This window comes from Parasteatoda tepidariorum, chromosome 1, assembly GCF_043381705.1.
Source record: "Parasteatoda tepidariorum isolate YZ-2023 chromosome 1, CAS_Ptep_4.0, whole genome shotgun sequence".
NCBI classification, from domain to species: domain Eukaryota; kingdom Metazoa; phylum Arthropoda; class Arachnida; order Araneae; family Theridiidae; genus Parasteatoda; species Parasteatoda tepidariorum.
In genome coordinates this window covers 33,866,630-33,882,695 of record NC_092204.1, presented here as the reverse complement: position 1 = coordinate 33,882,695, position 16,066 = coordinate 33,866,630, and the positions used below count along the sequence as shown (strand labels likewise).

Sequence of the window (16,066 nt, the reverse complement as noted above, 5' to 3'; positions counted from 1 at the left end):
AATTTAAATATTAAGTATAATTTATAGGATATATACTTTCTTTATAATGCCATTACATATTTCTATTAATATAAAAAGTTTCAGAGCTTTTTATTCACTTTACTTTTTTGGGATTTTATGAACTGAAAAATGACAGTTTTCGTGAGAATGACCCAGAGAAAGATTGCTATTGCTGCCATATCATTGTGTTTTATTATCTAATTATTACTATAAGAGAAAAGTCTCTATAATGTTTTCATGGAAAATTTTAAGCATGTAGCTTATTTTTTTGTTAAATATTTTACTGAAAGTGTGGTAATAAGAATTATACTTTTGAAAACTAGAATTTCCAGCTAACTATAAGCATGTAAAGGGAAAAAGTTACCAAATAAATGGACTTTGATTTCATTACCAGAATTATTTTCCCTTTAATTTTTATTTTACCATAAATGTGATTACCATACATTACGGTAATTTCCCCACAAATTTCTTCTCCGTGTAGTCAACATGCAAAATGTAGTAACTAAATTTCTTTTTTTTTTTTTTTTTTTTTTTTTTTTTTTTTTTTTTTTTTTTTTTTTTTTTNTTTTTTTTTTTGTATTTATCATTTTCTTTTTTTAGTTTTGTGATTGTTTTTGCTGGAAATTTTGATTCATAGTTGTAATTTTTTACAAAATTTTGAATTATGATAAATCTACTAGCGTCATTTAGGAAACAAGTTAAAGTTTAAAAACATGGCATTTTCAAATTTTTTTTAATTAAATGTCAATTTTGATGTCATTGAGGAATAAGTGATAAAGGAATAAATGAGCTGTCGCTATCGCTGGGCCTACTATCTCCGGTGAAAACTTGCACAGCTACTCAGCTTCAGTTCAGCTCAGACCATCTTGTCAGAAATTTAAAGAACGCCAGTTCGCAATGCTGATGGCATTTTCCCTATCATACTATCAGCCACGAAACTATGGAGCCTTAATCTTCCTGATACCCCTGATTTAACAGAGGAACTATGCGGAGGAGATTTACTTTTATACAATAGGGAAAAAAATAGCCGAAAAGAAAAGAAAACCTTTTTATAAAACATTGACGAAGATTATTAAAGAAATCGGGATTAATTACATTAAAACATATTTGATTGCCAGAAACATTAAAAAAAAAACGGTAAAGAGCGATAATGAGAAAAAACGTCAAATTTTTACCCAGCAATAAAAATGTTTTCCCATCTTCTTCAATAATATTCACTTGATTTTGATAACGTTTTCTCATCTTTTGATTTTCATTTCTTTCAAGGATTGAAAAAAAAAATACATTAAGCGAGATGATTATGGTGCACCACTAGCGCTGAATGATGAGTCTTATGTAACTTCAACTCATTGTTTTTATTATAATACATCCAATCAAGATATCAAAATAAACATATTTTTGATAGATTTCGTGATGAAAATTACAAATGTAATTCAATTTTAATCTTCTCTTTCCATTGTCAATCCAAGATCTATCTATTCTTGGAATTCACACACTTTCTTTCGCAGTTCTGCGGAAGCTTTATAAGCAGCTTGAAATGCTTTCTCAGTGTCTCGAGAGCATTTTGAGAAAATCTTGTCGACACACTTTTGTGCTATGTCAAAGGTTCTATGAAAGACAACAAGAAATAAATGAGAAAACTTGCAAACAAGATTTACGCTAATTGCGGAATAATTCAAATTTCATATTGAACCGTTGATTTAAATCAACGATATAAATTTCGCACGATAACACTTAAAGTTTGCTTTAATCTTAAACATAATTTTGAATTTGATTAAAATTAGTGATTCGAATAATAAAGAACTTTTCTATTTTTTACACGTATCAATTTATTTAAATAAAATCAGACGTATATATTTATTCCTGTGTATTATTTGTCTGTTTCATTTACTCCTCTGTTTTAAAATTAAACTTATATTTTTATTATGAAATGTTTTTTAAATATGTCTCTGAAGCATTTTAAGGACACTCAGTTTCCTGAATCTAATTTCTTATTCTACTGCCGCCATATTTCTTAATGATGCTGTACCTTGGGTTACTATGAGCTACAGCGAAATTGCTGTGAAGGAATGTTGGAAAAAAATTTGATACCTAACGAAAAATTATGAAACTTGAACACTCAATCACTGATTTTAATTAACATCGCTTATTACTAAAAAAATTTATTTTTAAATTTTAAGCATAGTTTTAAATCTTATACAAATTATTTGATTTAAATTAATAACGTAATTAAGGAATATGAAAATTTGTTATCTGATAGTTGACTATCGCTTATGATTTTAATAAATAATGATTACGATTATAAGTTGATTTCAAATATTAAACATAGTTTAGAATCTGATTCAAATACTGATAATGGATTTGAATTGGTCAATACACACAAATAGGTTTATTAGTATTCAATCACAGCATCCATTGGTCTGTATCAAATTCTCTGTGTGTTATTAAAAGTTGCAAATATTTAATTGAACTTATTTCGGGAACAAATTTAGTCTTCGCTTACGCATTTTTAATGTTTTTTAACAAAGGTTAATAACTTGGTTTTCTTCAAAGTTAATAACTTGAAAGAAAATTAGCACTTAACAGAAAATTAGAAAAAATGTATCCTGTATTGCTGATATAAATAAATGATAGACGTCTCTAAAGTTTATGATTATCAATGATTTGAAGAAGTATATTTTTGATGGTGATTCAATCTTAAGTGAAAGCAAAATTGTTCCCAATTACAATGAATTACGTATTTAAATATCGCTTTAATTGATGGCCTGTATCTCTTGATTATTTTAATTTATCTGAAATCTGCAGGTTTATATCAAGTCTTCTGATAGGTCACATATACTTATTAACTACTCTGTCCTTTTGTAAAAAAATCAGGATTGTTTGCTTTTGTTTAAAATATTTTGAATAAATTAACTCTTTAGAAAAAGATGCAACTGATAATTCCAAACGTTTATTCGAATCATCAGAATTGATTCGGTTTATTTTGAGCTGTCGTTCTATTTAACCCTAGCTACAAAATCAGCTTGCATGCAACCAATTTGAATTTTACTAAACAATTTAAGATCAATTAATTTTACTAAACAATTTAATTTAAAGCATATGTTTTGATATGTAAGTTTCAATACGTTTTGAATCCTGCAGTTCAAACCTCATAGCGTGAAGAAAGTAGCATCATTCATATAAATCTGTGGTTAAAAATATTTAACACATTTTGAAAAACTTATGAATATTTTTCTACGATCTGCAACAGACCGGTTGAATTTGATTCAATTATTTTTATGCCATATTGACAAAAATAAAATTATTTTAATTAACATGTTTAAAAGATATTTAATTAATGAAACTACCTGTCTTAAAGAAATTTAAACTATCCTGAAAATGTACTAGACACTGAAATGTAAATTTATTTAAATAATATTGCACAAAAACAACTTACTGGCATATAGTAGCTTCCTCTACGTCACAATGTTTTAATTCTAACCAAGTATCGAAGCTACAATTTTTATCTTTTTTCACAGCTAAATGGAAAACAAATAAGCAAAATAATTAAATTAAAAAATAAATTCAAACAAATAAATCTAACAAATAAAAATAGCATTTATTGAAAATTAACGAAATATTGTGACTTTTTAAAATGCAATATTCATTTTAAGATAAACTTTTTATCTTTTTCCAGTTAAATTATTTCAAATTCTTATACCGGAGTTTAGTTTAAAATAAACTATGAAAGATGATGCGTTTATGAAAAGCTACTTGTTTTTCAAAAAAGCACAAAATTCTCTATAAGAACATAGAACAAAGCAGATAAATAACCTGTTTAAAAACTAGGTATAATCAATAGAGTAGTTATTGATAAACTGGCAACGGTCCTTTTTTTCTTGATGCAATTTAAACGTGCTTAAAACATATTTTTAAAAAAATGCGAAAACTTGCATGAATTACGTACTAACTTTTTTTTAAACTTACATTTAAAAAAAGCGTAACATTCATTTAAATCAAGGGTGCAATTTTTCTACGCGCGAATTCAACCAGTATATTTCGTAAAAAATATTAAAATGTTACATAAAAAAGTTTATTGCATGCATTTACAATAATCTATGTATATTTTTGTCAATTTAACCGAATTTCACTTCGAGATCTTTTAACTACTATATATTAATGTTTTAAAACTATTATGGACTGAGAATTTTTTGTATTCAAAAATGTAATTTGTCGTTAAAACAGCGTTTGTTCTATTCAATCAAGCTATTGACTTCAGCAACAAACGCTAAAGTATCAACAAATTTTAAATTTATTGGCTCTGGTGATGACAATTTTTAATAAATCTAAAAGAATTAAAAATAATAAAAATTTATAATAAACTCAAATATTGATAAGAAATGATGAACATTTTCTAATGAACTCTAAAAAAATGTACTTTCATTGGCTGCTGAACCTTCTGTACAAAGATCAATTTCTATGACAAATTCTTTTAACGCTATTTCGGCAAATCCGGTACGGCAAACCATTGCAGCTTTGAGATCACATTTTGTCATATTTGGAGTGGTACTACAAATGTATAGATTGAATCATTCCTCCAAAATTTGAAATTCTTTTGATTTATTAATACTGTACTGCATCATTAATACTGTACTGTAATTCTGTATCATCCATTATTGATGCAAAACGTCTAGAGGGTGATTATAATTTGACATTTAAAAATCTAAAAAAAAAAATTATCATTTGTCAGAGTGGCTGCTGTACCCTCTGTACAAACATCAATTTCTGTGGCTAAGGCTTTTACCGCTATTTCAGAAAATCCAGTATGGCAAACCAAAGCAGCTTCGATATCACATCTTGTTTTTGCGGAACATGAGCTTTTACGAAATAAGAAAAAAAATATCGCAAAAGAAAAAAATAATTCCGAATTTTAGTAATAGATGGCGCCTTATTAATCATTATGTTAATGATTAATAAGGCACGAGTTAATTTTTAAAGGGAATAAAGCTTCTTATCAGGTAATATTTTATTGCTTCAGTTTCTTGGAATTATTTAGTTAACACTATGTTAATGGTTTTCGTTATAAGTGACAAAATCCAAGTAAATGTAATAAAAAGCATTAGAATTTCATTAGTTTGAATTAAAATTTCTCTGTCCGCTTAAGCTCTAAACCATTTACGTTATGACTATTTAAGTGTTAAATTATATGTTAATTGGTTTAAAATTTCCCTGTTAGCCCTATGTAATTTTAAGGCCGTATTTATAAACCTATTTATAAGAGACTTTGAGAAAATATCTTTAGAACCCCCTCTTTTTATCGAAACAAATCAGCCCCCACTTTCACATCAAATTGTATTTTTTGTGTTGTTCCCATACATATGATTACTTTACAAGTATTTAAAATTCCTTTTAGATGGTAGCACAATGAACAAAAATAACTTATTGCCTTCATACAATGAAGTTCTCCACAAAAACAAATAAGGATGGGTAAGCGACATATCAGCAATGGGATGCATCGTAAGCTAAAGGTGCTAGATTTTGAGGAATTACTTCACACGGTTGCAGTTTAAATTATTTAAAGATAATTCAGGTAACTACCTGGATTATCATTCAAAGCATAAAGACTCTTCTCTTTTAGGCCAGGAAAATTAACAATACAAAAGTGTTTCATATTGGATTAATCAAAAAGAAAGTTCTGTTGTTGATTTTAGGTGAAAAAAATCAATTTTGCAAATATAGTCAATTATTTGGACTCTCTTTCTTCGTGAGAAAATTATTTAGTTGTCGCAATTATCGACCTACGCTATCATAGTGGTTGTTCCCTAATTGGAAGGAAGTGATTCTCGGTTCTTCATTTTATAGCAAGATGGTGCTCCAACATATTTGCATCAAAATGTACTCCAGTTAATCAATGATAGTCTAGCTCATCTCTAGATTAACTTTGGTAGAATGAAAAGAACTGCGAAAACAGTTCTGAGGGTTGGCGAACATGTTGAGCAGGGGTGGTAGCTACCTAATAAATTTATAATAATGTTTCACTTACTAACAATATTCGTAGTCTCCGTCATTATGTTTAAACCATTCGGAATAACAAGCGTTTCTGGAATCATCAAAGCACTTAAAATCACATGTAGCTAAGCTAGCTAAAACTAAAAGTATATTGAAAAGTGTATTAAATAATAATGAATTTTTGTTACATAAAATATTACTTTAAAATATAATTGCACAGACATTAATTTGTTTTCAATGTCAACATTGTTAACACACAGGTATAATTAAGTTTGAATTCAGTCCAATTAAACTTAAATAAAAGTGTCTGTTTTACTCTCAGGAATGTAATTTATGGCTTTAACATTTTTGAGTTATTTAGCGTATTAGGTAAAAAATTTCCATGCATAACATTACTACATACAATATCATTATATAGAACTATTTGTTTTGCAAGATATGAAGAAGGTGGGTAGTGAGTATAAATGTTTCAAGTTACGTTAATCTCTCGCTTGCCAATCTAATGGTTTGTAGCAATGAATATGAGCATTAAACATCCTTTAAACTGAAGATTGAAAACATTTTAGCAAAAATGTTCATAAAAATATAATTGTTTTCAATAAACGCGGAAATCGATGTTATACACGGAGAATTTACCGTGTTTCTAGCTGTATGGCAGAGAACACCAAAATGCTTGGTAATTTTTACTAAAGCTCTTTGTTTATGATTTTGGTAAAATTAATAATAGAATTTGGTTTCATTATATGTGATAAAATGTGGTAAAGTTTTGTAATTTTATTATGACACATTAGAGCATTATATAAAAACATTCGATCAAATTTACGTTTCAGTTTGTATTGTTTACTGCATATGTGAGAATACGAACTATAATTTACAAAGCAGAATTTTAAGTAAACCGTTACTATATTAACGGAATTGGTTCAAATAACGTATATTTTGGTTTTTAATGCCTAATTTAAGTTTCTTTTTCCTCAGAAATATCATTACCATGCAATACGATAATTGTTTCTAGAATTTTTCTTTCTTCGCAGTGTATCTACAATTAACTGATTTTTTTTTTCTTCAGTTAAGTATCATTAAAACGCAGGAAAAATCATACCGCTTAAATTGAAAGTGATACCCTTTGTAATTTAAAGATTTAAAAACAAATATACTTACAGCATAAAATAATTGCACTAGTGAGCTTCATGTTATTCCACTTTAGTTATGGTATTGATTTTACTAACTTGACTCATTTTAAGTAAGATCGCGTGGGAAGTAATCAGGTGTTATCAGAAATATATCAAACAGGTGATATATTTTTTAAATATTTGCAGTAAATAAAGAAATTTTCAAGGTTATTAAAAAGTTATATTTTTATCAAAATGACGAAAAAACACGAAATGATAAATAATATTGCGTAAGCAAACAGAGAATTGAAATTCCCTGTTTTCGTTTCGTCGTTTCCGGTGTTTAACGTTCTGACTCCTAAACAAACAGGAAAATTTTCAGTGTTCCTAATATTTATTTAAAGTCAATGATCTGAAATGTTTTACTATTTATTTGAAAAATGTGCTTAAAAGCCATTCAAAAATTAATTACTTAAATGCTGTTTCTTTCATCGAACATAATATCTTGAATTATGGCTGGGTGGCGCAGTTGGTTTGTCGTCGGCCTTCTGAGCCCAAGTCTGCGGGTTCGATCCCCGGCCGCATGTAAACTCTCTTTACACACATAGTATCCCCAAGAGATTGAGAGCGCTGATTGGCTTTCTCGGCAACGCCATCTGTGACGCATGGCTATTTCATTCTGCCGTGCTTGTTATTTTCAGCATAGAGCGATTTTTATACTCCAGCTTTTGTGTACGAACTTGAAATGTCAGTTTTTCTAACAGAGAAACTGCCTTCTTCATTTAAAAATGAAGTAGAATATATTTCCTCAAATACCATTACCCNTGAACTTTTAACTAAATAAACTTTGAAATGATGAGGGAAAAATCATAATGGAAGGGATTAACAGTTGGCAGGTATGCATTACCCTTAGAAGCAATGTTCTAAATTTAGACGATTGCAACAAGTGGGTAATAGAATTTGGGGAACTTATCAATACGAAATGGAATTCTAGAATTTCCAAACCTCATGGACACAGATTTGTTTGTAGGTAAGTAACTAGTTTTGTTATTTTAAGAAAAATTTTGTATTTAATTTTTTGGGAGAACTGCTCTTTTCTTTAAATTTATGATTATTACATGCATGAATTCTTATGAAGCTAATATCCCTCTGATTTATTGAATAACATTGAAATTGGAGTTTAATTGCCTTGCTTAATTCTTACATTCGCTATAAAATGAAAACTGAATAATTTTCACTTGATATTTATTTAATTAAATTAATCCTCATAGAATTAAATTAATATTTTATTTATTTCTTGTGGATTACTAAAATTAAATTACAAAATTTTAAATTTAAGATTTATTAGTGGCGCTATCTATTATTATAAATTAAAACTAAAAGATCTGCATTATGCCTGCCTATTTATAACTTAATTTTAATGTTGTTTTTTTATTTGTTAAATCTTTTGTAATACCGAAAAACTATTAATTGACATCTAAGAAGTCAAGCAATTGTCTTTTAAGATGCTTATTTTATTAATTTTTGATTGCATAATTCCCATCAAAATAAAAGTTAATGATTATGAATTGTCCATTAAATTAATACCATNATAGTGTTACCGTTGAGTTGCAAAGTGTTTAAAAGGAGTGAGAGGAGTGATGATGATTGATAAATAAAGCTGTTGCAATTAGGCTAACCATTCAAGATTTTCATCTTCACACTGAGAAAGAAAGTATGGTCAAAACTACAAGAGTATGTTACAGTTAACTGTTCTTCTAGCTCCATAAAAGCACCAAAAAGTTTGGCAATTTTTCGCAAAGTACTTTGGTAATTATTTTGTCAAAATTAACAGTGAGACACGATTTTAAATTATGTGGCCAAATTTGGTAATTTTATCATGATACCTTAGAGAAGTGGTCTCCAACCAATGGGCTGTTGATGGGCTACCGGGGATTGCGGTTTATCATACCGAAATATTGCTGAGAGCGTTAGTCGAGATCCCATGATTGTTTGCAGAATATGGAATCGATGAATTCATACCGGTCATATGAAACGCCGAGCAGAATCTCAGCGGCCCCCCATCACAACCGAGAAGGCAGGCATGTTATTCACATAGTCTTAAGGGATCGTACAGCTACGTCATGAACCCTGAGTCAACAAATGATGCCATTTGCAGTACAACAAGTGTTTACACGAACAGTTTGACTACGTTTGCAGCAGCATGGACTGCCAGCACTGCGACCATGGCTTTGGCTACCCTTGGCGCTGCATCACAGGCAGGAGCACCTCCAAAAGTGCGATCAACGACGAACCTGGACGCAGGAATGGCATGATGTCGTCTTTTCAGACGAATCCAGGTTCTGTATACAGCATCATGATGGTCGCATCCGTGTTTGGTGACATCGCGGAGAACGCCCATTGGCAGCTTTCATTCGACATCGTCATACTGGCCCATCACCTGGAGTAATTGTATGGGATGCCATTGGATACATGTCTCGATCACCTCTTTTTCGCATTGCCGGCGCTTTGAACAGCAGTCGTTAAATTTCTGATGTGTTAGTGCCAGTTGCTCTGCCTTATATTCGTGGCCTCCGTAACGCTGAATTGAGCAGGACAATGCATGACCGCATATTGCCCGCACTGTCCTGACCTTGCTTGACACAGAACATGTTCGCGTGTTGCCCTGAGCAGCACGTTCTCTTGATCTCTCACCAATTGAAAACATCTGGTCAATGATTGCTGAACAACTGGCACTCCACCACTCATCAGTCACTACGGTCGATGAATTGTGGCATAATGTTGAAACTGCATGGAATGCTCTACCCGTCCATGCCATCCAATCTCTGTTCGGCTCAATGCCCAGGAAAATAACTGCTGTTATTACTGCCAGGGGAGGCTGCTCAGAGTACTGATTCCTCAGGATCTATTCCTCCAAATATCCTGAAAATTTAATCACTTACGTCCAACTATAATGTATGTGCCCAAAAAATATCATTCTGTTATTTGCATTCCTTCCTTTTGTAGCAGTTTTAACGGCTAGTAGTGTATATAAACATCACCAAATTTAACATCAACGTGTAGTAACCAATCACAGAAAGCATGGCAAAGAAGCATATATATAAAAAGTGCCCGATAGGGAATCGATGAACATTGTAATCGTTGGCATAATGTTGAAACGAAGCAATTTATACGACATGAGGAAAAACATGATCATTGTATTTCCTGTTATTGATGTAAACATTTTTGAAGCAGTTAATTTTGAAAACTATTCGCGTGTCGCCATGGTATAAGTATACCGTGTTTGGCAAAATGGCCCTATCCAACATCAGTGATGCAGCAAATGTGGAGCACTAGTACCACGGGTTATAGATGGTAGAGGTGAACAACGAATAAATGTACAACCAAATGATCACCCAGATGAACCAAGAACTACCAAAACTTGGTCTCCTCAAGGGCGGTTCAGCGAGCATCGCTGCACATGGGGCTCAATAGCAGGCGCCTGATTTATGCACCTCTGTTGCTGTTCATCGAGGACGAAGGCTGGAATTTTCATGCCAGTATTACATTCTGATGTCCACTGAGTGATAACAAGTGGCTTTTACTGCTGAATCACGTTTTATGCTCCATCGAATAGGTGAGCGTTCGTTTCCACAGCATGAAAAGTTTGAATGCAAATACCCTGCAATGATTGCCTAAAGAGTTCAATCTAGAGAAGGGGGCCTTATGATTTGAGGAATATGTTTCGTCGCATTCTCTGGATGCAGTGATCATTCTAGAAGGCGCTACTCACAAAGACAAGTACGTTTTTGTTCCTTTGGGCCATGTCAACCTCTACATGAAATTTTTTCCCCTCAGAATAATTGTCAAAAGATACAGAATAAAAACTGACCTCAAATAAAACTCAAAGGACTTCGAATCAAATAATTAAGAAAACTCTACTATTACGTTTAGTAGAAGGAAGATTTATTATCTCAACAACAAAATTATAGCATCGCCGCTCCGAAAGACAAATCTCTTACTCAAAAACTATTTACATTCTAAATAGGCACCATAGCAACCACAAAACTCTTCTCGTTACCATCTATAAACTGATATATAATAAATAAACCATTTAACAAAAATTACGATGGACATAAGCATATGATATTTTACAATAATGACATCTACCAGCAGGACAATTCGCAATCGCAACGAACTATAGAAGGCGTTGTTGTATGAGACTAATACCTGCGATTTCGATATGAACAGTCATTCATTTACTCTGGAGACGTCTTTAACGTAGCGTGTAAGATTGTAACGTTCCTTCTTTATCGTGGCTTATTAAATTAAAAAAAGAAAAATGTTTGATATCCTTTCTTATGCAAACGAAAACAAAATGGTATCTCCTTTTATTAGAGAAGGAATATCCAAAACACATCGGAAAAATATTTGTACATAAACAGAAAAAAATATGTACATTCTTATAAGAGTTGAAACCTAATGCCCGAGAAATAATTTTACTGAATTTAATGATATAACATGAAAGGCCCATTTAAGTTTTACATTCCATAGTTTTAAGAATCATATTACTTCAAAAATTAAAATGAACAAAAAGTATACAAAAGCCTCATAATATTATGAGATTTAATTTTGTAAAAAGAGTTTCTTGACAGCAATTTTTATCAAAAAATTTCAAGTTTCAATAAAAATCATTATTTAGAAACTAAAAAACGTAAAATAAGGAATTCTGACGAAACAAAAACAAAGAAAAACAATTCTTTTTTGTCGCCATTTCTTAGTGCTACGAAAATTCATCTTTGGGATTTGCCAAAAACAAAACAAGAAGCAATTTTAATTTTAAAGGAGCGAAATATTTTACCGCAAAAATGAAAATGCATTAATTCCCACGACATGAAACTTTATCTTGGTAAACGTCCGTTTCGGAAATGTTATTTCATTTGGAATCTTATTTATCAGAGTTCATATGGCGATATGATTGTTTTGAATCTATGCTAAACTCTATATCGGCTCATTTTTTATCGAAATCCGATTGACTATTTCGATTTTAAATAAAGTGTTTTATTTTATGATTTGTCGCAAAAATTTTAAGCATAGATTGGCGGCACTTAAAAACCGCCAAATCTGTAGCGGCGGTGGCGTTAATACGTAAGTACCGAATTCGTATTCCATACTTTTCTGAATCATATTACTTGAAACATTAGAATATATAAAAAGTATACATAAACACATAATGTTATATCATTTAATTCTTCAAAAATATTTTGAGAACAATTTTTATCAAAAAATTATAAACTAAAAAACGGAAAATAAAGAATTCTTAGGATAAAAAAAACGATTTTAAGAATTATTAACATTGAAATAAAAACTTTCATATTGTTTCTTTTTTTATTATTCTTATAGTTCTTAATCAGACGTAAAAAACCATTCTGTAGAGAACCATCATCAAATGAAAAAAAAATATTTACAAGCAAATTTTTTATTGTAAAAATCATTGCACTTACCTGATTTATGATTCCCGGAGAATTCCAAAATGATAAGTTCCTTGTTTGAAAACTTTATTCTCAAATAATAGATACATAGTTTATACCTTCATTACTTTTAGATAACATACTACACAGCAAAATTTTATAATTGATATGAATTTGAATATGTAGCTAAAAACAGAATAGCTGAATTCTAGTTGAACTTATTCTTTCAAAATTAAAAAAAACTTACCAAGAAAACGATTTAAATTAATTAAGAATCAGCACAAATGGCACTATTTCAAGTAACTTGGATAATTTTTTATTGTTGTTTTCCGAATTATATGGATACAGAAATATATACTATTCTATAACGAAGAAGAATACTCTATAACTATTACAGTTCTGTACGTTCTGAATTCACATTTATTTATTGGAATGACGAAAGCAATGTTGACGTCACTTTAATTTGTAATGAATTGAAGACAGAAGAACTGCATTTTACCTTAATACACACATCTGTAACAGTATATAACAGTATGCAATAGCGAAATCGGAAGTTATCAGTTGCAAGTTTGTTGATAATAGAAGTTTAAAATTATTGAGAAATTTTTCTTCAAATGTACGGCGTGTTCTGGGTGTGAAAGATATCTCAATATTCTGGAGATTTTTTTCAAGTTCTTCGGCGTTTCCTTAGGGAAATTTTGATTTTTATTTACTGCTCAGAAAATGGCGTCTGACTCTGCCAATGATTTTGATGGAGCTAAATGAAAACGTGATAAATTAATGTCTGATATTTACAGGCTTCCGCTAGAGGGCGTACTCGAGCGTTGCGATCGCGAATAGGACGTATCGTGCAGCTCACAGTATATGTGAGTAGTTTGAAGAACACCAGGATGAGTTTACCGTATTCCTATAGCCACGAAATATTCCCAACCTAAACATAATTGAGAATCTGTGGAAATCAACAATTAACTTTACTCATGGCACTTGTGGGGTTGGAGTCTAGGGCTGATGGCTCATATGGTGCCCTAAATTTAATACATATCAAAACTAAAGAAATATTAAGTTACCAGATATTAAATGACAATTATTTATAATAGTGTGCTATTATTTATCTTCAGTTCTCTATCCATTCCTATAATCCACATGCGTTGACATACTTAAACTAATGAAATTAAGCGCCATCTATAAATTATGCTAGCAGAGTTTTAAAAAATGTGTCCTAATGATTACATTGAAAAATTCCCTTGATGGCAACAAAACACAAACAGTTAAAGAAAAAATGGATGCCTCCGTAAATGGAGATCCTGTTAATGTCTGTGTTCAAAATAATATAAATTCTATTGAAAAAGATACATTAAATTCTATTTCACCCTCAAATGACAGCGAAAGCTCTGACGAATTCTTAGAGACATGGGGTTTTAATACTGATGAATTGTATTCATTAGCTACTAAATTTCTAAAAGGTTTGTTTACATTATTAGCTGTGATGTGGAGTTTTTTATTTTTCAGTGTAGCTTGTTTCTTAATTAAAAATTTAACTTGCATTAAGTCTAATAAATAGTTTAATAAATTCCGGTATTGGTGCTTGTTTTAATTTTGCATGCGATATTTCTTCTGAATTATTTATGTATAAAAATTGTAATTATTAATAAATATTTTATCACTGAAAAATTAGTTCTGTGTGAAACATAATTTTATATTAATTGCTTTAAAAGAAGGCTTGTTTATTACCACTGTCATATATTTAAATGTAATTCTCAATGTAGAATTTGTTTCAAGTTCTTTTATTATTGCCTGCAAACTATTTCATTATGAGAGAAGTAAACAGTAAAATGTTATGCCGTATTGTATGTAGTATAGTTTTTCTAAAGGTAAGAACTCCCCTAGCCATTCGTCTGGACCCATGTCGGTGACTAGGGTAATAAGGTTTAACTATTTCAAGTAGGGGTGTGGGGTGACAGGTATTGGCTCGGGTCTGCGAAAGAAAGGGAATCTTTCTCTTCGATCTATTGTGTCAGTCCGAGAGTGAAGAGAAGCTACCCTCCTTGAAATGCACTATTCTTGTTTCCATAACAGCGGACGGCCTCAGATTTTGTGGCGGGGAGAGTTCTTATCCTAGACAAACTATAAATGCGCTTGAATCCATCCAAATCTCTGGTAAAAATATTACAGCTATAATCATCCATACAAATTTCTGATAAATATGTTACTGCTCTAATCTAAAACTTTTTCTAAATGCTCAAGATATATTAATTAAATTTATCAGTTGTCTAATCATTCTTATGATTATTTGTAATGCACAAAAAACTTTTGAAATAGTACCACTTTTATCTTTGATTATTAGCTTTCAGTTTTTCATGCCAAAAAATAAATCTGCCAAATGATTAACTCGCTTGTTTACAAGTTGATTTGTCATTATCAGAAGAAGATATTTGCAGATATGTGTTTCATTTACTCTTTGTAGAATTATTGCTTGCAGTCATACTAAGTTCAATTGATCTTCTTCTACTTGAAAATGTATAATAATAATGACACATAATAGTTTTGAAAAACTCAGTATAAGGAAACCTCTAAATTCCTGTTATGAAACATTTGTTCATTACTTAAATATTTTTTTCTTAGTAAATGTGAATGAATAACTACAATATATCATGATATTGTTGTGCTTAATATTAAAAATTTGTTCTATTTTAATGTCAGAAGCTTATAACAAGAAGCAGCTCTCTGTAACTGTCCTTAACTGGATCGCTTTGTTCTGCGAAGCATTTCCCAGTGCTACAAGATGAGCAGAGCATGTTCAAAGTATAGGAAATAGCAAATATATTTTAAAGCTTTAAATAAAAAATGTTTTTATTGTAAAGAATAGGAAAAATGTTTCATTGGTATCACTCTTGGTGTGTTAAAAAAAATCCCTGGAACTGTGATGATTTTGTTCATCACCGTTCCAGGGAAACATTTAACAGTATAATAAAAATATCACCATTAATGTATCAGTTTTGTGTTATTCCCCAAAACCAATTTGTGTAAAAAATATATAATTAACAGCCAATTAATTAACTGTTCGAATGTTAACCAAATAGATCAAAACAATCTTGTCACTTTCATAAAATTCATGCGTATTCGAACCAGGTAAAAAAAAAAAATTGTAAAAATCTAGTTTAATTATGCCAAAATAGAGTAACAAATTGTAGATTTGTACCATTTACTTTGAATTTATTTTTATCAGGGTTGGAGTTTTTGTCGGCAAAAAGGGGTTTTTGCCAGGACAGTGGTAAAAACCGACAAAAACCAAATTATCTAAATTGCTGATTAAATATTATTACAAAATACTTGAAAAAAATTTAAATCAATCATAAGGAATAATAATTTTGATACATTACATGAAAAAATTATTTTTAACATATTAATAATTAATATAAGGGTAATAATTTTTAAAAGATTGAAAGTTTTTGATCTCTTTTCATTTTAGAATCCTAAAATAAATGTTTTTTTACAAATAAATAAATATTATTATTTGTA

At 30.3% G+C, this 16,066-nt stretch overlaps 2 protein-coding genes across 2 annotated transcripts in view; one reads left to right on the top strand and one right to left on the bottom strand.

Annotated features, from left to right (window-relative positions):
• Positions 1-1,336: 1,336 nt before the first annotated feature.
• Positions 1,337-7,257, bottom strand: LOC122273899 (uncharacterized). The gene is made up of 5 exons (XM_043057878.2): positions 7,147-7,257; positions 6,023-6,128; positions 4,418-4,548; positions 3,437-3,518; positions 1,337-1,608 (listed from the first exon to the last, which is right to left on the bottom strand). The coding sequence occupies exons 1-5, from the start codon at positions 7,175-7,177 to the stop codon at positions 1,476-1,478; spliced, it is 483 nt and encodes a 160-aa protein (XP_042913812.1). The 5' UTR covers positions 7,178-7,257; the 3' UTR covers positions 1,337-1,475.
• Positions 7,258-13,796: 6,539 nt separating this feature from the next.
• Positions 13,797-16,066, top strand: part of LOC107457268 (Golgi resident protein GCP60) — a 36,044-nt gene continuing 33,774 nt past the window's right edge. Inside the window, exon 1 of the mRNA XM_016075398.3 lies at positions 13,797-14,010. Coding sequence (XP_015930884.1) covers positions 13,827-14,010 — 184 coding nt within the window. The 5' untranslated portion in view covers positions 13,797-13,826. The remainder of the gene's footprint in view (positions 14,011-16,066) is intronic.